At 29.0% G+C, this 23,570-nt stretch overlaps 1 protein-coding gene and 1 long non-coding RNA gene across 2 annotated transcripts; both read right to left on the reverse strand.

Annotated features, from left to right (window-relative positions):
* Positions 1 to 2,171: 2,171 nt before the first annotated feature.
* LOC114191449 (sodium/hydrogen exchanger 2-like) lies at positions 2,172 to 8,421 on the reverse strand. Its single transcript, XM_028080621.1, has 16 exons — positions 8,109 to 8,421; positions 7,877 to 8,026; positions 7,191 to 7,518; positions 6,479 to 6,597; positions 5,666 to 5,763; positions 5,497 to 5,556; positions 5,373 to 5,419; positions 5,097 to 5,291; positions 4,907 to 4,953; positions 4,196 to 4,262; positions 4,005 to 4,105; positions 3,816 to 3,917; positions 3,407 to 3,545; positions 3,263 to 3,325; positions 3,020 to 3,103; positions 2,172 to 2,764 (listed from the first exon to the last, which is right to left on the reverse strand). Exons 3-16 carry the CDS (start codon positions 7,362 to 7,364, stop codon positions 2,432 to 2,434), a joined length of 1,629 nt encoding a protein of 542 aa, XP_027936422.1. The 5' UTR covers positions 7,365 to 7,518; positions 7,877 to 8,026; positions 8,109 to 8,421; the 3' UTR covers positions 2,172 to 2,431.
* A 5,912-nt stretch (positions 8,422 to 14,333) lies between these two features.
* LOC114189661 lies at positions 14,334 to 16,068 on the reverse strand. Its single transcript, XR_003605714.1, has 3 exons — positions 15,964 to 16,068; positions 15,781 to 15,852; positions 14,334 to 14,633 (listed from the first exon to the last, which is right to left on the reverse strand). It is a non-coding gene; the product is annotated as an uncharacterized LOC114189661 (long non-coding RNA).
* Positions 16,069 to 23,570: the final 7,502 nt, after the last annotated feature.

Consider the following 23,570-nt stretch of genomic DNA (forward strand, 5'->3'; position numbering starts at 1 on the left):
TAAAGTCATGAAAGAAAAAAAATCAGTGCATGTGATAGCAGTAGTAATATAATTATCACCTTCAATGGCGGAACTAGGATATGACAAGGGGGAGCCACGGCTCCCCCATTTTTTTTTTTGAATTTTTTTTTATATATATTTATATATTTTTTAAAATTATATTATATATTATTTATATTAAGATTATATTATGGAAAATTATAATAAAAGATAAAATAAAAAATTTTAATAAAGACATTAATTTATAAAAGAGATTAGGTTTTTTTTTTTACTATAAGATCTTTCCACCATGTAAATTATCATAAAAGTGTGTGAAGAGAGATAAATACAAAGAGATAGATTGAGAAATTGAGGTTGAAAACACATAGATTGAGATTCTTGTATACATTCTTGCATGATCTCTCACAAATCAAGGTTAGTATCTTATTATGATGTATGTATGTTAGTTAGTTTATGATTCTTTTTAGGATGTTTCTTCCAAATTAAGTTTATCCCAAATTAATATAAACCCTAATTATGATTTTAGGGATTCTTTTATGAAATTGGTATGAACCCTAATTATATTTTTTCCTAAATTATTATAACCCTTAATTATGAAATTTAGGGATTTTGTGTTTTTCGTTACTTATGGTAATTTTTTTTTTAAGTTTTGAATTTATACAATATTGCTTATTTAATTAAAGTAGTATGAGTTTTGTTATGTTTTGCATTGTGATAATTGTGATTTGTGAATATAAATTTTATTTTTTCTAAATAGGTGAGAGGTGATAAATTTATATTAGAAAGATTATGATAAAGAGTAAAAAAATTGATTCCTTTTTTTCAAAGAGGAAGATTTGTGATGAAGATGAAAAAGAAATGCATTTACGTTAGCTAAACTTGAGAAATTTAATAAGAACTAAGAATTTTTAAGACAATATAAAACAAATCTCTAAAGTTCTCAGAGTTACATACAATGAATTTAAAAATTCATTAGAACGTGATATGGGAAAAACGACATCAAATTTAATAATACCACAAAATCAAATTGATGAGATACGAATGACTTATCTAAAATGGTATTCATGAATTGGTATCATGATATAATAGCATGATATAATAGCGAATGATTTTTTTTTGAATTCTACTATTATGTGTGTTTGTTTTAAGGAGAAGAAGTGAAAAGAAAAAAATGAATAATTTTTTTTCTAAAGAAAAATTATATATAACAAATCTAATTTGGCACCCTACAATTTTAGTCCAAGTTCGACCACTCTATCACCTTCATGATAATTCTTTTTCACTTGACCTTTTTGTCTTTGTTTTCCTTTTTTTTTTCTCTTAAAACATTAATTTTGAATGTGTCTAGTTTTATTACAATAATTATTCTTGTAAAATTAATAGGATTTAACATACAGGATTTTACATCCCCAACTGGTTTGAAACATCTCAAACTGAGGATTAATCTCATAACCGAACGCCGAAAAGCAAAATCATTAAGATATCATAGAGTTCTGTCGTGGTTAAAACAAACTACATAAATTTGTTATTAATTCATACAACTAGCAGTTTAATATAGTTGATGTTTTCTTTTCTAAAGTTTGTTTATGCTGTTACCTCCTAAACCGATTTTCTAATCATAGATGTAAGAACCATAGGTTTCCGTAACTCTAAAGTTTCAAAAAAAAAAAAAACCTCAACTAAAGAAGAGGGAATGCAATTGATACTAGAAAGGTTTTTGCCTGTCATACCTCTCATTATCCAGTAGTTCAGGATTCTTAAAGATATATCAAAATAAATATAAATAAATTTCTTTATAAATTAAAATAAAATTATAACAAAACTAGTAATAATAATTATTTTAATTTAAAAGACTATTATTTAAAGAATAATTTTGAAAAATAAATGTAGATACCAAAAAAAGAATTTTTCTTTATACATAGTTATAGATAATGTTAAATTTTTATTTTTTTAATTTGTTGTCGATAAGTTAATTTTAGTTTATAAAAAGATATTTTTTGGAAAAATCTAAACTCCACCTTATTTTGCTATAATAATGCGTGAGACTCCGGAAATTTCGCCTATTCTGCAAAGTAATCCTTCATGTCAAATTATGTGAAAGGTTTGTCGGTAATCAGGTGCACTAAAAATTAATCTTTCTAAGGCAGAAGCTGCCAACAAACAAAACCCAATAAATAAAACTTGAAAAATATTTAGCTTTAGCTATTAAAAGTTTAAATACAATGATAATGGTCAAAGAAATCTAATAATAAAATATTACACTTTAGGAAGGACGCTGGGATGAGTTGAGATGACATATGCTCTCACTTCTCAGTCACTACCCAAAGAACTGACAAAATCTGAGTACGGGATTCTTATACACGCATTGCTTGACCTCCACAAAAATTTATGCAGTTTTACAATACAAATTACATATTTCTTGCCTTTTTCCTCAACGCCATTGATGACCATTACGTTCAGATGGAGAACCAGGTTCTACAGGAACAAAACCCCTTCCACCGAAAACAGGACGCATGAATGCATCATCGAACTTACGCCACAAACGATGAACAGTGTGCGTTGGAGTTCTAAGCAATGCACGGATGCTGCTTGGACGATGGATTGGATCAATATCGACTTCAGAGTCTTGAGCACTCCCAAGAAGTGGGACAGTGGCTGATTTTGGAGTAGATGTATCTGTAGCTATCACGATGTTTATTTCTTTATGATTTGGAGTATGAGGTAGTAAAAGCCTTATGAGTGGCTTAGTCATCAAACCAAACACCTGAGAATTGTCATTACGAAATGTCAGCACCATCTTAAAAAAAAATTTATATAAATATTTAACCATGTCAAATTTGATTAAATTGAGCATCACAAGGTGGAAGAATCAATCTTTTATTATCATAGAAAGCAGGTCAAATGGCTAATCTAATGGAATGAATGGAAGTGATATAGGAAAGACAAAATAGCCTCTGTAATAAAAAGAAATCAATGACACTGTCTCTGGATGTCAGCAACTACAAAACATATATCTTACCACCGTGCTGACAAGTACAACAGTGATGGTGCTAGTGATCATGACTGCATTGCTTCGTAGTGAAGTATGCCCCGACATGGTGAACTGCATTTGAAAAGAGCATCACATTTTAAAGCATCAGGTTATAAGATCCTATCTTCTGTGACCACTGTTCTTTCCTCACTTACCATTGGCAGAATCAGTGGCCAATAATTCAATTTTCCAAAAGACAACAAAACCACTAATAAGCATTGTTGCTCCTACCTGATTATATGCAAGTGCCATTGAAACAGCACCCCTCATAAGACCTGCCCACCAAATAATCACCTAGAAACAAGGCGAAACCTGTCAACAAAACTTAGTACAACAAGAAATCTGGGAAAGACATTGACAGAAATTTAGCCATACTTGCTGTCTGAAGCTAATTTTCTCATTTGGTGATTTTTTAGCCAAGTTGGATATAAAGGATAAGGGGAAAACAAAAGCTGCTCTTCCAACAAGAATTAGGCCCAACAATACTGAACTAGCTGCAATAGATGTTCCAGGACTGCAGAAAGAACCAAGTACAGCAAATTAATTGTTTTTCTAATATAATAAAAAGGAAACATTGAGAAGATTGATGAATGCAGAATAAAAATTCACTAAAGAAAAATAAAAGCTAAAAACACTAGAGAAGAGCTCTCGAGTCACATCAAGTAATACAAGGACCGTTTTAGTAGAGAAGCAGACCTTTTGTGTACATGAAAGAATGCCGTTCAGCAATTTTTCATGAGTGCAAATTAATGAATAGATTATTATTGATGGGTCTAAAGAATACCTATCACTGACGAATTTCCATTTTTCAATGTCCAAGGCATCCATACCAACATAAAGGAAGATAAAGATCTCGGCAACAAATGACAAGGTTGCAAAAGAATGCCTGCAAGGGTTAGATGAAAAATATGTTCAGGAATGTGTAAACTTGAACAGTGTATATAACATGAAGAAATATGTTTAGAAGACATACTTGGTAGTGATTCTTGAACTCTCAGTCACATTATGCCAGGTATAATGAGACATAACAATCCCACAAAAGAATACAGTGAGGATGCCACTTAGATAGCATAGCTGCAGAATATTTAGATACATCAGCACATCATGTTAATGTCAAATGTTGACCCCATCCACAAAATGTTACTAAAATTCTTTAAAACTTACTTCAGCTAGCATGTAGGATAGGTAAGCCATTAACATCATAAGAGCAACCTCACGATCTGTAGAGTGCCTGAAATTAAGAAGAAATGTGTTCAACATCAATAAAGAATTGTTTCAAACCATCCTGTGCCGTGCCTCATAATTACCAAAGAAAGGATCTAAAACCTTGTACTCAAGATAGAACTAACAGATGCACCAAGACTGACAGATACCAAGTTACTAAAAGTCAACTCAACTAACGTGACTTTTTTTCCTAAAAAATAAAAACATGATACAACTTAAAATGACACCAATTCATGCCAAACAATAATTCTGGGATGCACAACGTTTTATAACTCAGTAGAGACCAATGCCTAACAAGTCTTACATTTTTATTGATTTCTATTTTATTTCAGTGGTATGAAATAACTTATGGTGAACAATACAACGTTTAGAATAAAAAAACTCAAATGAACCAGTTAACATACATGGTTCCTTCAAAGTTCAAACAATCAAAACTATTTCGGTGTAGTCTTGTTAAACTGTAAACTTTTGTTCAGTTAACAAACAATACAAAAAATTTAGATTGGATGAAGTGAGAAATTTATTAATTATCATAGAATTGTCCGCAACTTTATTTCACTAAGAATTAACTGCATATCCAATAAAACAATGTAATACCATAACAGTTACTGCTGAACAGACAATGGAAATGGGAAAATGTCAAGAAAATACCTTCCAATATACAGCTTTTTGATAATATAAGCACTGAGTAGACCTGTCTACAAGGTGATGAACAGACATTAGACATAGCCCCAAGTCCATATAAATATTTATGTGCATGCATGCTCAGTGTTGATATAAATTTTGTCTATGATTCAATATGATGCATGCATGACAGAATTAGAGGGAGAAAAACATTTACCAACACTCCAAGCATTGTGCTTGCGACAAATAAATACAAGAAATTGCCCAAAAAGTGCAAAGCTATTGAAGGGTCTATGTGGTTGAGGTCAAAGCTTTGGATTGCATTGAAAAGCACCACTGATGTAGCATCATTCACAACACCTTCCCCAAATACAAGACTGTACAGCAAAGGTGTCTCATCCTGATTTAGCACCTGCATAATCATTCATAAGTTCAGTAACTATAAGTGATACCTTAGTTGTAAGAAAAATGTAAAGAATATATTGCTTCAAACCTGCAATGTGCAAACAGAATCTGTCGCAGCAAATATTGCACCAATTGCTGGAAATTATCATAAATTAGTAGGTCAAAAACCAAATGAGAGATTGCCAAGTAGATGATATTGACAAGTAAAATACCTAGGTAATCCCCTAATTCCAGTGGACCAATATCCAACTTCTCAAAAATTTGCGATGCACCTGAAATAATCCCTCAAATTTAAGTCAAATAACTAGGCAAATTTATTTTCTAACTGCGTCAAATCTTAAATAATAACTTAATAAGTACACGTAAAGCAATAATGCATACCCAAAGTTATGACAGCACAAGATATTAATGTACCAATAGCACCAAACAACATGATGGTCATGAAGTTAACAAAAAACTGCTTCTTTTTCACCTGAAACCTGAAATGAATTACACAGAACCAAATCATAAGAAAAAAATAACTGCAATGTATCATACACGTGAAGTCAAAAGTTAAGATAAAACATGGATTTCAGGACTCGGGACAGGGATTTTAGGAGGGGAAAACAATATGATTCAGGAGTTTTAATTTGGAATTAATACATTTCATGATCATATCATGGATACGTAAACCGATGCTTTTAACTACATAGTCATGAAAGCAATTATCACATATAAAACCACCAATAATATCTACAAGAAAAGTAGAACTTGTTCAAGTCATATTTCAAATAATTGAAGTAATGAATGAAATAGGGAACTTAAACTTAGGACTTGAGTTCTATGTCACTCGTGTAAGTACAAGTGCGCAAGCAAGTCAACTAAGTGGTAGTATCAGGTATTTCAAACAGCCATACTCTAGACATTGAATGAGCTCCTAAAAGTTATCCACCATTATATAACTCTAATTGTGACTAGTTTTTAATTCTGCAGAAAAATGTTATATCCCTCCCCTAAACCCACCCCCAACAAAACCCTCCCAAAGAAAAGAACCACAAACACCAAACGTGCATTAATCATCAACAAGTATACCATTTCAGATTATCATTGGGAAGTTGGGATGCCTGCAAGGAAAAGGGGCAAACCAAAACAACTTCCCTTTTTCTTTAACAACAGAATGATAAATAGATAAAGGTGCTGAAGACGAAAAATTACCCAGCATTGAATATTATAGGCGGCAGAAGGTATATGAAGAAAAGATCTTCACTGAAAACAAGAATATGTGAGCTTTTACCACCACTAAACAGCAAAATGATTACGCCGGTGGAAATACCCTGAGAAAATCAATATGAAATTTAATCATTGTCCAATAAAAACAAGAAAAAGAAAAGCTGCACGAACCATTGTTCAAACTAGGCATCAATACACGCATACCATTGTCTCCTAAAGGATGGCAAAATATTTGGAGGAGTTGGACAATTCAGGTTAAATTAAAAAAATTGATCCTTATACTTTGACACTATTTTCCAGTTAAGTTTCCGCATAAAAGAATCCTACATATTGATTCCTAAATGAAATTTTTTTGCAGATTATTCCCTAGCATTTGTTAACAATGTAAAGGTTTTAAAATATTTTCCCTACAGGAACCAAAGAGAAAAAAACTTCTTAGATGTATGGACCATTCTCACTTTGGAACCCAATCATAAGCAGACAAGAGAAATAATATACAGAGAGTAAATTTATTGTTCTTGTAACATTCTCAAACAACAAAGACCAATTTGTAAACATGTTTGCACGTAGAGGCCGAAATATAGAATTTTCCACAAACGGACCAAGAGGAAAATCAATTTTAGCAGTAAGACTGAAAAATTTAACACAAACTTTTAAATAGCATGGGGCAAATAGCTCAAGGACAGTGCATACTTACAATCATAAGGGCAGTGATAGACTCATTCATCCACCGATTCTCCTCAAGAAGATGGCCAATGACAATACAAGCACAGAGAAGAGCCACAAATAAGTTCATGGAGACAACGGAGGCATGGTCCGAAGTGGATACCATTTGTAATTTTGAAACAACAGAACTGATTTCAAAGACCATTTTGTCCACCCTCCACGATAATAATTGCACAAGCAGATTTTACACAATTCAGATTCCTGCTGAGTCGCCAAGTTCAAACCCAATTTACAATGCAAATCTATTTCTCCGAGGTTCCCATTTTAAGATCTTCACGATCTCGCCATGGAAAAAATCACTGCAATACAGCAACAAACACGCTTTTAAGATTTTCCAAGACAACGAAAAAAAATAAAAAATAACCATCACCTATGATGATTCTATTCCAGAAGCAAACAATAAAAAAGCAAAAGAAAAACAAAAATATTGGGCAAAAATTCATGCAACGAAATTAATCATCAATCCCAAGACAGACAAATAAAAAAGATTTGCATGACTGAATTAAAGTACACAATTCAGAACGGAATCTAAAACATGCAGCAATGATTGTCCCGTTTTTTCCTTCAGCGGTCTTCAACAAAGATGAAACCCAGCCACCACAAAAAAAAAAAAAACAATTTCGCGTGTCAGCGAAGTAAACAAGAGCGATTCCTGACCAGAACTCACGATTGCAGCATTGCGGAGAGGGCACGATTTGGTTAGTGTTGCGGAAACCCGACGAATCCAACTTTCAAAGAACTCGAACAGAGAAAGCCACAAACTAATCTCGTGTTCGAATTCTGGCGTAACTGTAACACGTTTCAGCTCTGAGACAGGGGATCAAGTAAGAAACGAAGGAAAACTAAAAATTGAAAGAAAAAACAAACAAAGAATAAGGAATAAACGTACTTGTAAGCGAACTCGGCTGGGAGAATCAACAAGGAAAATTTTTCTGGTATTGAAACCAAAGCGTGCGAAAAAGAGGGGATTACGAAAGCTCTAGAAATTAGACAGAGAAAGAGGAAAGCGTGTGGACAGACAAAGAGACAGGGACAAGAAAGAAAAAAAAAAAAAGAGAGAGAGAAGAGAAAAGAAAAGAAGAGAAGAGAAGAGATGAAGAAAATGAGATTGATCTATAATTTGTTAACGTGTGGATGGCAAGTAGGAGATTGCTCCGTCGGAGCTGTAGCAGTTGACGCTACGAGTATCAATCAGATTTGGGATTTATAATCATGTGATGGTGTTCTTGTATTCTGGTGTGTCAAACTTTGTTCCCGAAGCATTAATTATTACAATAAACCCAATCCTCATGTAATTAATCTTCCCCTTTTAATCATAATTTTGATAAGATAAAGTTGTAATCATTTAGTACATATTAACTATTTAACGACCGGTTCCTGAGATAATTTCACTAAAATATCTTATCGCAATACCTTAAAAATAATAATATTATGACTTTTTTTTTACTTTATTTTTTATTATTTAATACATAATTTAATGTTAGGTCATTAATTAATATGTCATAATTTTTTTTTAAAGAATCGATGGTCACACTAACCTACATAGATAACAAAAAGAAGAGTTAAAAAATAGAAGTTAAAGTATAATTTTTTATACACTAATCTAGATTTCACACTTATTTAAATAATATATATTTAATACAACATATCAATAATTTGTTCACTGTAGTAACGATAATCTTACAAAATATGTTTAAAAATACTGTTATTAATTGATAGTGTAAAAATTTTAACTTCAACATATGTATGAATGGATCTTTTTAATTGTGAAACTCGTTTTTAAAATGTGTAAATATATACCATTTTATATAGCTCAAATTTATAATAGACAAGATATTTTAAAATATATGAAGTATATTATTTTAAAAATTAAAATTATTTTTTAGAATGTATAAATTATATTTTAAATTTATGGTTATGTATTGATAACGTAAAGATATCAGATTAATATTACTTATAACAATTTTAGTATTATTAAAAAATTAAAAAATATATTAATATGAGTATAAATAAATCAACTCATCTCTTAATAAACATTGAAGTTGATTTCTAATAAATTAATCTTTATAAAAAGTATACCGTTAGTCAAATAAATAAATATAAGAAAGATAAAAAAGGTTAAATATAAAAAAATAAAATTGTAGATAAAATAGATAGAAATCATAAAAAAGAATGAAAATGATACATTCCATAACTTTTTCTAAATAAGATTTATATCATTGATTTTTTTAAGATTATTTTATATTTTAAGTAAATTTTTATATATTTTTTCTTAAAATCTAATTACTTCTTAATTAAGTGATAAGACATAGATAAACATAATGTCAAATATGTTTTTAGTCCCTAAATTTTAATGCGAGATTAAAGTTTGTCTTGTCTGAAACTTTGAGATATTTTAGTCTTCAAATTTTATAAGTAAATGAATAATTCTTTTAATCTAATTGCGATAAAATTTTTTAATGTGTAAAACGTGTTTATTACTAAGCGAGAACATGTCAAACAATATGAACAACTTGAATAGTAACATGAAACATGTTTGACACGTCAAAATTTGATGTAATTTGATTAAAAAAGTATTTTTATTCACTTTTAAAGTTTGAGGACCAAAATATATCAAAGTTTCAAACAATGGCGAATTCTTATTTTGCGTTAAAGTTCATGTATTAAAAACATAAAACATATTTAACCCATAAATATAAATCACAACAATGATAAAAAAAAAAAAAAGACAAGCAAATTTATATTATCTAACTTCAAAATCCAGTTAAGAAATTACACTATAATCAACTTTAGAGGTTTAGCACTCCATGAAGGGTAAAAATAACATAAAGATATAAGAAAATTGGGAAAAGGACATGGAAGGTGGCGAAGAAGTCTAAATTAGATTCCTCATAGGATTTCTTTAATGTGTTTTCTTAAGTCTTTATATAGAAATTGGACTGAGTTTTTTTCTTTTTTGTTTTTGTAATCTTTTTTCTTTTAAATAAATTCAATATCTTCAATATTTAGTTGTCATAAAGATTTAAAAATATAAAATGTTGAAGAAGATATTGTCATATTTCAAAAGATTTGACAATTGATATCTTTTGATATTTTATTATATAGTTAAATAAGATAAAATTTTAAAAATATCAATTAAAATATTTAAAGTTAAATTATTCTTACAATAAAAATTATTGAATTTTGAAAGTCTTCTTGTAAAAAAAGTAGAGAAAACTATAAAATCAAATTTTTTTTATTTGTTTCTCTTTCTAGTTTCAGCGGTCATTGTTTCTTCACTTTTTATTGTTTTTCTTGTCTTCTGTATATAATGTTTGACTTGAATTTCTGTAACTTTAATTATTTACTATTATTAACTTTATATTTAAAGAGTAATGAAATTTTTAATTAATTTATTTTTACACACGAAATTAACTTAGTTGCAATTGAATTAATACATCTCAAATTATCTAAAACACATTTATACAACTAAAATAAATTATTTCTAACATATTTTTGTATTAGAATTTAAATAAACATAATTATAACATATTCTCGTTATTGTTTTTTTAAATACAAAAACTAGTTGAGAAGCTAAGAGGCTAGATAAAAATTCAAATTTGCCGTCATCGTCGTGTATACCGTAAGTTAATAACCTAAGTTAGTAAGCTTATAGAACATAGGTTAATTTGTTTGGTATGGTTATTTAAAGTGTATTTTCAAATATATTTATCGTATAGAAAATAGTGAATTAAAGTATATTTATTTGGTAAGTAGTATATTTAAAATTAAATTATCTTAATTTAAAAAAAAATATTTAAGTTATTATATTAATTTTAAAAACTTTTATAATTGTTTTATAATTATAGAAAAACATAATTGTATAAATACAATATATTTTCGTATAACTTTTTAATATATTTTTGTTTGATATATTATGTTTATGTTTGTAATTATTGATACACGTAAATTTAAATTGTATTATTTATTAAGATTGCATAACAATTATTTAAATATTTTTAAAATAAAAATTATAATTTGAAAATCTTGTATATGTTTTCATAATATGAAAAATACTTTTGTAAATAAAATACAAATTTATGTAGTTGAGTTAAAGTTATATTTATAATTTCCATAATTTGTCAAAAATATAACTTATACGTCCCTTTTCAGCCAAATATATGTCGTTGTAAGTAAAACTAACATAATTTAATTAAAAGACCTTCTTCATATTTTTAGTTTATTGCCTTATATAATATTTTATCATCTTTTTATTTTATTATATCTTAATATTTCTTTATCCCATAGTGGTGATGTTCTTGGTTAATTGTAAAAATTGTAATTACTCTTATTCAAACAAATATGATATTTAATATAAAAATAAATGAAAAGGATATATGAAGAGAGATAAGATGCAAAATTTCAATCTCTATAATGAATTGTGAGCTTTTCTATGTATAAAAAAAAGAAATAAAAAATTAGAAATTTTCTTTTTTTTGTATAATTAAACCAAAGTTATATATGAATTAATATAAAAAAAATCATATAAGTTTTTAAATTTTTTAAAATTATATATAAATTAATTTTATCTTATTGGTACCATAATTTTCTCTTGCATCTGCCCTACCTGAGTTAGGCATTAAATTATGAAGAGAACCTCACCTTCCCCCACCTTTCAAATTTGTGCACATTTTTATTAAGTGAATTAAAAAAAAAAAAAAAACGCGTATTCAAAATATACAACTTCACCGTTATCATACTAATATTTATTTTATTTTTTTTTTTTGGGAACACCGCTATATTAATTAATACTTTGATAGTATCATCTCAGAATTCGTCAAACTTTAGTACAAATGTTATATATTAATAAATAAATAAAATGCAATTGGGTATACTAAAATATTTTGAAGGTACATTCTTTAAAAATTATTAGTTGAGATCTAAAACACTACAGATAAAATTATTTTAAAAAACATCTTTCTATTATTATATTGTTTGTGTTTAATTGTAAATTTTATTTATAATAATTGAACATAAAAGTAAAGTTTATATATCTTTTCTCTTAATTTTCATGTAAAAGTATGATATGTTTATCTCATTGTATAATTTTTGGATAAATATTTTCAAAACAAATTACAGTTTAAAAAGTTTGAGATTCCTAATAAATTAAAACTAGTTTATCTTTAATTTTAAAAAATTATATATATTTTTAATTTGTAAAGAAGTTAAATTCAATTTATGAAAGATTTGGTTAATAAACGTGTTACTTTTAATTAAGAGGTGAAAAATATGTAAAAGTTTATATTAATATCTTTGAATATGAGTATTGAAGTATTGTGAAGTGTATATGATATTGGTGGTTAATGTGAAGATTATCAGTGAATACCTTGAAATTATTTAATCATATAAGTGGTATTAAATTTTGGGGTAGTTAATACATTTTGTATTTAAACTCGCATTATTCAACTAAATCATATCATTTGTACAATATTTAAATAATGTGAAGTGTATATATTATCGATGGTATTGTTACTATAGTTTAACCTTAAAATAAGTGTATATCGATGGTATTGTTACTATAATTTAACCTTAAAATAAGTGTATATGGATGGTCAAAACTTAGTGAAGATATTATGACAAATAAAAATCTTTGGATCTGATTCGATGCACAAATTTTTCTAAAGTAAAATCAAGTTTTTGTTTTTAATTCAAAATATGAGTTAGTCAAAAGAGTATACCTCATGTTAGTAGCATATAACATGAGATGTAAACTTTTGAGTGAGATAAACACTTGATTTCTAATAGTTAGAATAATGATTAAATTGAAATTATATATATTCCAAATGTTTAGAGTACGGATAAGATGTGATTGTAATATGTATGATTTATTGTATATATGTAAGTAAGGATGACAAGTTGGCAACGAGACGGGGTGGGGATGAGTTTTATTATTTCATATCCATTTTCAAAGAAAAAAAAATCATCCACAACCCTGTACTCATCCAAAAAAAAAACATCTATTCATCCCCATACGCATACCCTTACCCAAAGGATATAACATTTTTATCCCATCACCATTCCTATCGAGTAATGGGTATACACTGTATCCGTTTTCTTACTATTTCAATGTCAATTAATTATTTTTTTGTAAAAAATAAAAAATTACGACAAAAGAAACACATTATTATCAAATATTCAATATCAAAATGATGAATTCTTGTGCTTTCAGTATCAAACATTTATAAAGAAATAATAATTGTATAACTTTCAAATTAAAGTATCACATAAAATTTCCTTAAAAATAAAATATTTATTAAGTTTGCAAACATTAATGAAACAAAGTTAATAAAATTTAAAAATACTTTAAAAAAATTATAAAAAAAGTATCAAAGTTTGAAAATATTTTAAATGTCTTTACTTCCTTACTCCAAATTCTAAGTAAATCTTTTTTTAATACACTAATTGATCCGTATATCTCCTATAGGGCGATATAGAGATCCACCGCCAACAGAGGTATGGGGTTATGAGCGTATGACGAGATTCTCTTACCAACCAAAGTTGTTCGTAAATCGTGTGAATACCCAGACCCCACGCATATGAGGTATGCCGCCGGATATAGGGAGACTATGTGGTCAATGTTCAAAAGATGTGCGATGTTATTTGTAGGATCACGTGACGGGAAGCTGCCACGTGGCTTTATACTTGCGCTTCGTAAAAAGACATTAATAATTGTGGAACAATTCTCACCACTTAAGGGGACATGAACCGAGGTGAGGCAACCTGTGACATATGGATTAGTCAACATATAATCAGTATATAAAGAACAATAGGTAACTGAAAAAGGGAGGAAAATTTCTAAAATTCTTGACACAATACCAAAGAGATAGTAAATGTTTTTGGTCAAACTCGCTTCAGAGTTTAAGTAGGAACATAACAAAAATTGTAATACATCACTTAAATAAAATCTTGTAAAGAACAATCATTAAATTAATAATATCTGAAATTTAGCATATTTATTTCATATTTTTAACTTCAATCTATGTTGGATTGTGATAAACAATATTCATAACGATGACACTAAATTATTATATTATAGTAAATAAAATGTTTTGATGCAATTGTTGTAACGTCCCAAAAACTAAATAACCTCAATTAATAAAACATCACATGCATGAATAGTCAGAGAGTACTGGGTTTAGGGTAAGAATGTATACAATACTTCAAATATCCCCGGTTTTCAAGAAAAGGGCCCCACATGGCCCAACCAGAACTAAACTGAAAGATAACACAAATAAGAATGGTAGATCTTGTTCGTACACAAAAACATAAATAACAGAATCTGCCGGTAATGGGCCCCACGGTGGGCCCAACACTTGTCCAATGCCTCAAGCTGCAGCATCCCTATTTCCATCACCACTGCCAAGAGTTCTCACGTCTGCTCACATCAACGAGGTTGATGATCATTGCAAAGGAAGAGACCACACATAACACACAAGCAAGCAAAAGGGTAAGCTAGCGAAAAGTCATCATACAGGCACACAAAACACCATTCATATTCAATCATACATGACATTTATCCCATGTGAAATACCTATCCATATAAAACCCTAAGATTAAACTATCCGGATACTTAACTGAGGCACCACCACGTGGCAGTGGAATTAGGTCCTAGCAATGAGGCGTCATCGCGAGGCCTTCACGGAATTATACCCTTACAGGAGGCACCACCACGTGGCCTTCGTGGAATTATGCCCTGGCCCTGAGGCACCACCACGACCCCCCGTGAAATTACATCCTTTTGTCGAGGCACCACCAGGGACTCCCCTTAAGAGGGTCCATGGAATTATGTCCAACCTATGAGGCGCCACCAAGATCTCTCACTACAAGAGTCATGGAATTATGCCCTACTCATCCTTTAAACATGTTCCACCCACCAATCAAGAATCTCTCATAATATAAATATCAGGTAAAATTAACAATTCATACAATTCATGCTTTCTAATTCATACCCAATCAACTAACATGCCATTTCCATTTCAAATGTAACACATTAATCATACCATCAACACGCAACCCTTCTAGTAAAGCATTTGGGTCAGATAACAAACCACACATCAATGAATCATTCAACGACAACATCAAAAATTTGTCCGCTGCCTCGCCCAAGCTAACGGGGCTCGCTCAGGCGAGGGGACCCTCTCGCTCAGGCGGATCCCATCTCGCTTAGGCGAGAGCGCGACAAAGGGACAGTGCCTTCTGCGGGGTCTCGCTCAGGCGATCCCCCTTCTCGCCTAAGCGAGATTGTACCTCGCTCAAAATTTAAGCCAGGTCGTCTGGGCGACCTTTCGTGTAGGAAGACTTGGGCGAGCCTTTGTCAGTCTCGCCTAGGCGAGGCATGCTCGCTTGGGCGAGAAAACCAGTACCCGCCATTGTTCTTTTGAGCGACGGTAACCCACACACACCCATGCAGTCCAACATGCATTTCCAACTGATTATATTCACACACAGGCCGCTCAAACATCATATACTCATCAAAACAGGCATATTCTACCGAAGATATGGTAAGGTCTAGCTTCCCTTACCTATAAATGGGCTAGCGGGGAGTTCCGACACACACACAGAGAGCACCACAGTCCTAAGAGTGAGCCAAAAGGCTGAAAACGAGGGGAGCAGATTAGGAACGAGACTACTACAAAGTCCCTACTGTGATCATCGAGAGAAAGGATGCCCAGAGAGGGAGAAGTATGAGCTCGAGATTTACTTACTTGGAGTAGAGCGGAGCTTAGAGTTGTCTTGTCCAAGGGCTGGTATCAAACCCTAGCAGAGGTTCCTGTTGCGAGAGAGAGAGAAAAGGGTTTGACGGCTGTGAAAATCTGAGGGCAAGAGAAATGAAAGTGTGAGGGCAGACTTAGGGTCTCCTTTTCCCCCCTTTTTGGGCCAGCCCTTAGGCCCAACCGTTTGGGGCAGTCCTAAAAAAACAAGGAAAATAAAACGGGTCTAACAATTGTGGTGATGAAATTGCACTGATGAAATGAGTTAAAAAATAAAAATAATTATATAAAAAATCATCAAAACAATATTCTACATGATAAAGTAAACAACAAATAAACATATTAACAAAGAGTAAAAATGATTAAGTATTGGTCTTAAAAATAATTTGATGCATAATTTAATGAAATCAAATAAAGGGAAACAAATGCTTAACTAAATGTGTGATAAGATGAAAGTAGTGAAATTGTTAAAAGATAACGAAAATTGTTCTAGCAAAACAAAAATTTTTCATATAAAACAAAAATTAAAGATGAAAGAGAATAAAAAAGATAAATAATTATATTACCTACTTAATGTAAGGTTTATGCGTTTGAACATTTAAAATTAATAATCAAATATTTCCATGTAACAATAATAATAAATAAAAGTATTAAAAAATAGTATAAATATTGAAATATAAGACAAAAGATTATTTGTTCTAACAGTAATTAACAATATATTATTTGGCCATAATCAAACAACCATTATGATAAGAGGAAAATACTAACTGGCATCAAGAAAATCCTAATGTCATTAGGACATTGATTAAAGTAAAAATAATTATATTTAATTTTATTATTTTTACATTAAAAATTGAATTAATTAATTTTATTTATTAAAATAATATAAATTTATATAACAGATTTTATAAAAACAAAAATGTCTTTCAAAATTTCTAAACAATATTTCTCATACAAAAAATTTTTAAATTTCTAAGACTTCTATTAGTATGTAAGAAAAAATATATGTTTAATACTTAAAAAGTATCTTAATGGAGACTTAAAATGTTTGAAAGGTAAAGTCTTTAATTAAAAAAAAATCTCTTTGAAAATTATTGTCTTTTCAAATTTTTATGTGATAAAACTATTGTGAAAACATTTCTCATCTTTTAATAATATATTTTGTCACTCTCAAATTATTTTTTTCTTTACGTTTAATTATTTTTTAATTTTTTAATAATATTAAATATAATATCTATCCAATAAATTATTAATTAAAATTGTATATTACTTATAAATATTTTTATCTTTTAAATAAAATAAAATAATATTTATAATAATTAAATCAAAATTTATTTATTATTATAATTAATTATATACTTTATAAAATTCAAAATATATTAATTATTTTTAACTAGTTATACTCCATAATATAAATATATGAAAAGATACTTAAATATTATTAAAAGGTATGGAGTTAGTACAACATCATTCAAAATAATTTCTTATCGTCGTTAATGCAACCTCTTTATTCATGAGTCATTTACTGCGCATTCATTGGCTGGGAAATTCCGCGTTTTAATCACACAAAAAATATCAAGTGTTTTTTTTTTTGAAACTCTTTTAATTAATTTTAATTTTTATTGAATTTTAATTAATTGAGTAAATTAATTAAACTTAATGACTTCTGTCAAAAGAAAGTCATTCAATTCATTTTTCATTTTATTTTTAAATTATAAACTATATGTACATTTTTCTATCTCTAATATTATTATCATAATTCTTAATTTTTAAAATGAATTCATTCCCAAATTAATTTTTTTTAATATTATTTTATTCTTGTATTTAAAAGTACATTTCAGATGTTACTCCGCAGATTAACCAGTCAAAATCCAAAATATATTTCACCTTATATTTTAAAATACCCATTATACATGCAAAACTATTATAGTATTCCAAATTAAATTCTTAGTTGAGTAATACATGGAAAACTATTATTATGAAAGTAAATAGAATATCAATGTAATTTGAAAAAAAAAAAAACAACATTATTTTAGCCTCTTGATCTCAAGGTTTCTATTACATACATTTTGTATTATTTTATTTATAATTTCCCCGTCATATCATTCCCTAGCTAACTACAATAATTTCCCTGTCAACCTGTCAATTGTCGTGAAGAATACTAAATAGAAACCCTTGAACAAAGTCTTGCATTTGAACGGTGTGAATGTTTATACAGTATTTTATATAATATATTTAACATTCATAAAGTTTAAATATATAAAAATGAACATACTGAAATCTAGATCCCAAGTCCAATATTCCTTAAATATACATTATTTCAGAACTTACAGCTCTTTGACTCCACATATTCTCAGGTCCATATTTATTATGTTGTCATCAAACAATAAAAATATGTTGATATTGTATATTATAATTTTTTTAATATATTTCAAAAATATAAAAAAAGTTACAATCAGTATATTTTGAGGATATATTAGTGATATAAAAAGAAATCTAATAAAAAAAAATATAAATTTAACATTTTTATTCAAAACCTCAACAGGGTTTCCAAAACCCACAATATACTTCTTCAATATGTAAATATTTTTCACAGAAGATGAATAAAATCAATTAAATTTATTTTTAATAGAATGGAGAAACACAAATAAAATATTAGTCGAATTGAATTTAACTTCTAAATCCTGTATCCATATAGATTAATATCTCAACAAATTAAAGTTAGATTATACTAGATGAATTATATGAAAGATGATAAAAGTTTTGAAAAGATAATGTAATGTATGGTCTACCGTTATCGGTCAGGCAACTCAAGGATAAAAGTTTTGTTACAGGTAGATCATTTCTTGGATTGTTGATGTGGTAATCTCTCCGGAGTGTTTTAAGGGAGTTCGCGACCGAATGGCTTCCGCGTTCATTTTAGTTGAACTTTGTCTCCACATTTATGGAGACAATCGCCAGGACGCATGGTCCTCCGATTGGGCGGCCGCACCAAAATTAAATCACTAAGTTAAAAAGTAAATTAAAGTAATATAAGTCACTAATCAAATTTAAGAAGCAATTGGACCATGATTAAGAAAACCCTGACCCATACCAAAAACTATAAATAGGAGTCCAAGTTAAGTTGATGAGGACTTTTGACTCGCATTTATTACAACATTAATTGCACTATCCCAATCAGACTTGAATTGACTTCAGTATCAGAACCCTTTTAAACAGGTATCCCGATCGTCTGGACAACCGAGCGGGAGAAAGAACGAGACAGCAAACGGAAGAAACAAATTTCATATGTACTTAGTCCCTATACCCGAAACATGTAAGTATAATCATTATTATTTTTTATTTTATAAATAATTTTAATGAACACACAATTGCTAAATTTAAAACTATCAAAAAATACAATGTTAATTTGTTTCAATTTCTTAAAAGATTTTTTAATATATACTAATTTTTTAAAAATTATGACTAAATAAATGTGGTTACGTTAAATTATTCACGGACCGACCCCAGTGTTTGTTTTCATTTTAAATACGACACCTCAAATCCATTTTTTCATCAAAACGGGACACCTCATTCCACTTATATAAGTGGGGCTATGTATCAATTAGACCAATTGCGTGATTCAATTGTTCTCTTCTAACTTTTTTATTCATCATTATCGCATTGAAAACAAAGCACAAATTATCAAAACATTACAAGTTCTGCATTCCCAGCCCCACATGGATGTTTCTCTTTCGATTCCGATCCATTATTGTTAAATTTTGTTAGATTTGAATTTGTGAAATTAAATTTTTGGATTTAATGGCTGGCATTTCTAAAGTTCTTTTTATTCATATTCATGCTATTAATAAACAAAAGTCTTGTCATGTGATAATGGTTAGGTTAAGTGTTTTCTTTTTTGGGCATGTAAACCTAAATAGTTCCACATTTTATTATGATTACAAACATAAAATTTATACGTTGATTATTTTACTTTTAAGACATGTGGTTTTGTATGGTTTTATATCTAACTTATTTAATTCATTGATCTCGACCTAAACATAAAATTTTTAAATGGAATTCAACCATTTAACTCTAAATATATTCCAAAACATGTGAAATTATATTAATATAAAGTTTTTAAAACCTAAATAGTTACACATGTTATGATTACAAATACAAAAATTGTAAGTTCATTATTTTACCGTTAAGACATGTGGTTTTGGATGGTTTTATATCTAACTTATTTAATTCCTTCTCGATCTAAACATAAAATTTTAGACAGAATTCAACCATTTTAACTCTAAATATATTTCGAAACATGTGAAATCATATTAATATAATTTTTTTTTAAATCATAAATATTCTACATGTTATGAATACAAATACAAAATTTATAAATTGATTATTTTACTCTTAAGACATGTGGTTTTTGATGGTTTTATATGTAACTTATTTAATTCCTTCTCGATCTAAACATAAATTTTTTAAATGGAATTCAACCATTTTAACTCTAAATATATTTCAAAACATGTGAAATCCTATTAATATAAAAAGATTTCAAAACCCAAACTTAACATGTGTGCATAAACACGGGTATAGTAATCAAAATATATATAAAACTTTTTTTCTCCTTTTTTATGAAAAGACATTTGGTTAACGGAGATCTCATGAAAATTAATGGCCTCAGTGATCACGGGGGATCCATCTTAAATTACTTTTCCATTTTTATTTAATGTTTTCTTGTTGGTAAAGCATGAAAGAGAAAAAGTAGAAGAAAAAAAAAGGAGAGAAAAGACTGATTTCGTTGAAAAAAAGAAGTGAAACTCATATCTTGATTTTGTTTCTGTGTGAGAGTAACTAAAGAAAAAAAATTCCGAAAAAATAAGGTATAATTAATTATGTTTAAATTTATTTCATGTTATCGATTTTATTAACCGTTTTATACAAAAAAATAATATTTTAGAAGTAATAGTGATTTTAAAATAATGAGACTCGATTAATTTAATATTATAAGACTTCAGTATAAACAACTTTATTATAAACGACTTTCTTTATTTTAAAACATACAATCTTTTTAAAAACTTTTTTTTTCACTTTTCTAGACTTCTTTGACTTCTTTTTGGAAATTCTCATATTCTGTTCATTTGTTTGAAGATCGGAGACCGCTGGGATGATCCTCTTGGTGAAATCTTCCTTTATGTCCGATCAGTTCCTTCAATCGTGTAAGTTGAATTTTTGCTCATCTTCCTGTGGGTCTTCTATGTTCTGTCTCGCATGTCTTTTTTGGTTGCTTATGAGGTTTTAATAATCAATATGAGTCTTTGTTGGTCAGTGATCATAACAATATAGGTATAAGTAGAGCATCTTGTGGGGCTAAAGATGTATTGATGTTCCTATAATTGTTAGAGTCTGTTGAGTCGTTTTGTCAGGTAAGGAAAGCCAGTGCTACAAGAAAACTTCTAAATAGTGACCAATGTTAGGGACCAATACATATTAGTAACTATAGTGACCAATTTACAAAACTAGAAGTTATTGGCTACAAAAATAGTCACTATTATAAATAAAAAATTATAAATGGTCACTAAATTGGTCTTTAAAATTAGTAATCATGGTTTTACCTACCAAAGAAAATTGGTCACTAAAAATTAACTACCTAGATTTTGGCTACCAAAGTGAATTAGTTTATAAATTAGTCTCTAATTAATTAGTGACCAATTATAATTTTTTATTTATAATAGTGACTATTTCAGTAACCAATAATTTTTAATTTTGTAAGTTGGTATCTAAATTGGTCACGATAGTGACTAATTATTTTTGGTTTTAAAATTGGTTTCTAATTGAGGATTTTTTATTTTGTGGTGTAGGTTTTTGTGGAAATTTCAAAATGAACTGTTCATCTTGTTATTTAATTATGATTTGGTGTGTTGAATTGATGGGTGCATGTGAAATTGTTGTGGTATATGTTTCTAAAGGTTGGGTGCTGAGAATAGGGTGAGAATTTGTTATTTATGCTCAAGCGAGAGAAATATAGCTCAAACAAAAATAGCTAGAATTACACTTTGCTCTTTGTTCGAGTTGTCACTAAAGTGACAACTTCTCGCTCAAGCGACAAGCTTCTCACTTAGGGGAGAAAACCACTCTAACTGCTTTTTTCTCTGTTTAATTATCGCTTAGGTGACAACTATGTCGCTCAAGCGAGAGCCCTTATCGCATCGAGCAAGAATATCTCACCCAAGCGAGAATGCTACAGTGGTTTATTTTAGTTTCTGTAAAAATCTCGCTCAAGCAACAACAATCTCGCTCAAGCGACAACAATCTCGCTCAAGCGAAACCTTGTGTTGTTTTAATTTCTTATTTTAATATGTGATTGACTAAGATAATTATGAAAATATGATGTATGAAGCTACACATGAATGATGTTGGTATGTTGAGCCTTGACTTGATATGTTTTTGTATAAATGTGAATGATTGAGATGTGAATATTAAAATGTGATTAAGGATGTATATGATTGTGAAAGTATTGTTGTGAAACTGTGATCATAATGAGTTTGTTAATATATATATATATATATATATATATATATATATATATATATATATATGAGCATTGTATGTGTTTGATGTAATTCCATGGGTCTGATGGAGAAATTTTATGGTGGTGTTATTTTAGTGTATGTATTGAATTATGGATTCAAGTTAAGTGACATTCTGAAACTCTAATGATCATTCACACTCAAATAGAGTAGAATGAATCATGTTGTGAGAGTAGGAGGAGGTCCTAGTCTATGACAGGATAATGACATTAGATAATGATGGATTAACCTTGTGCGTGGTAGGGTGAAACTCATTGACAATGACTATGCAGAGTAGTGAGGCCACCACAAATGCAAGTCTCTAGTAATTCCAATTCCAAATGCATGTATCCAGATAATTGAGTTTAATATCAGTTGTCAGTGTGCAATTATGTGAATTATTGTAATTTGTCCATGTATGACTTATAATTGATATGATTTAAATGGTCTTAGGATAATTCTTTTGTATACTAACTTACCCTTGCACTTTGTGGTCTTGTGTTGTTTTATTCTTTTGATCATCATTCTGGTGAGGGCACTTAAAGATGCAGGTTTAGAGACATCTCTGAAAGATGAAAAGTTTGTAGTTAAAGTTGTGAGATTTCAATGGATGTATGAATGGTTAGTATGTTCGGCATATATATATTTTTGTAGGTTTGGTGTTGTTGTATAAATGACACATTTTTATAGGGATAATAATATTTTAATCAAAATTTTTTGACCAACTTTTAATCCACCACTCCGATTATCCTTTAATTATATATTTTAATTTTTTTAATGGTGTGATGTGATGATCTAAAGGTGATTGAAGTGATGGGTTAAAAGTGAGTCAAAAAAAGTATATTAAAATATCATTATTTTTGTTATAGTTTGAACTCTTAAAGGACTATACTAATATATTTTTTTATTCTGATAATATGTCTTTGAATATTATTATGAAATGTATTTTTTTATTATTTTTATACTTGGATGTTACATTGGATATATATTTTTTCAAATATTTTAATTTAATATCGTAAAAATAATCATTATACTAATAATAATAAT

Source organism: Vigna unguiculata, chromosome 7 (assembly GCF_004118075.2).
Source record: "Vigna unguiculata cultivar IT97K-499-35 chromosome 7, ASM411807v1, whole genome shotgun sequence".
In the NCBI taxonomy this organism is placed as follows: Eukaryota; Viridiplantae; Streptophyta; class Magnoliopsida; order Fabales; family Fabaceae; genus Vigna; species Vigna unguiculata.

What these genes read in the sequence shown, in the direction of transcription:
- LOC114191449 (XM_028080621.1), bottom strand. Translation starts at nt 7,364, where the DNA reads ATGGTCTTTGAAATCAGTTCTGTTGTTTCAAAATTACAAATGGTATCC. An exon ending in ATTCTGTTTGCACATTGCAG is followed by an intron (nt 5,292 to 5,372) that starts GTTTGAAGCAAT and finishes ATGATTATGCAG; the next exon opens with GTGCTAAATCAGGATGAGAC. An exon ending in AGTTCAAGAATCACTACCAA is followed by an intron (nt 3,918 to 4,004) that starts GTATGTCTTCTA and finishes TAACCCTTGCAG; the next exon opens with GCATTCTTTTGCAACCTTGT.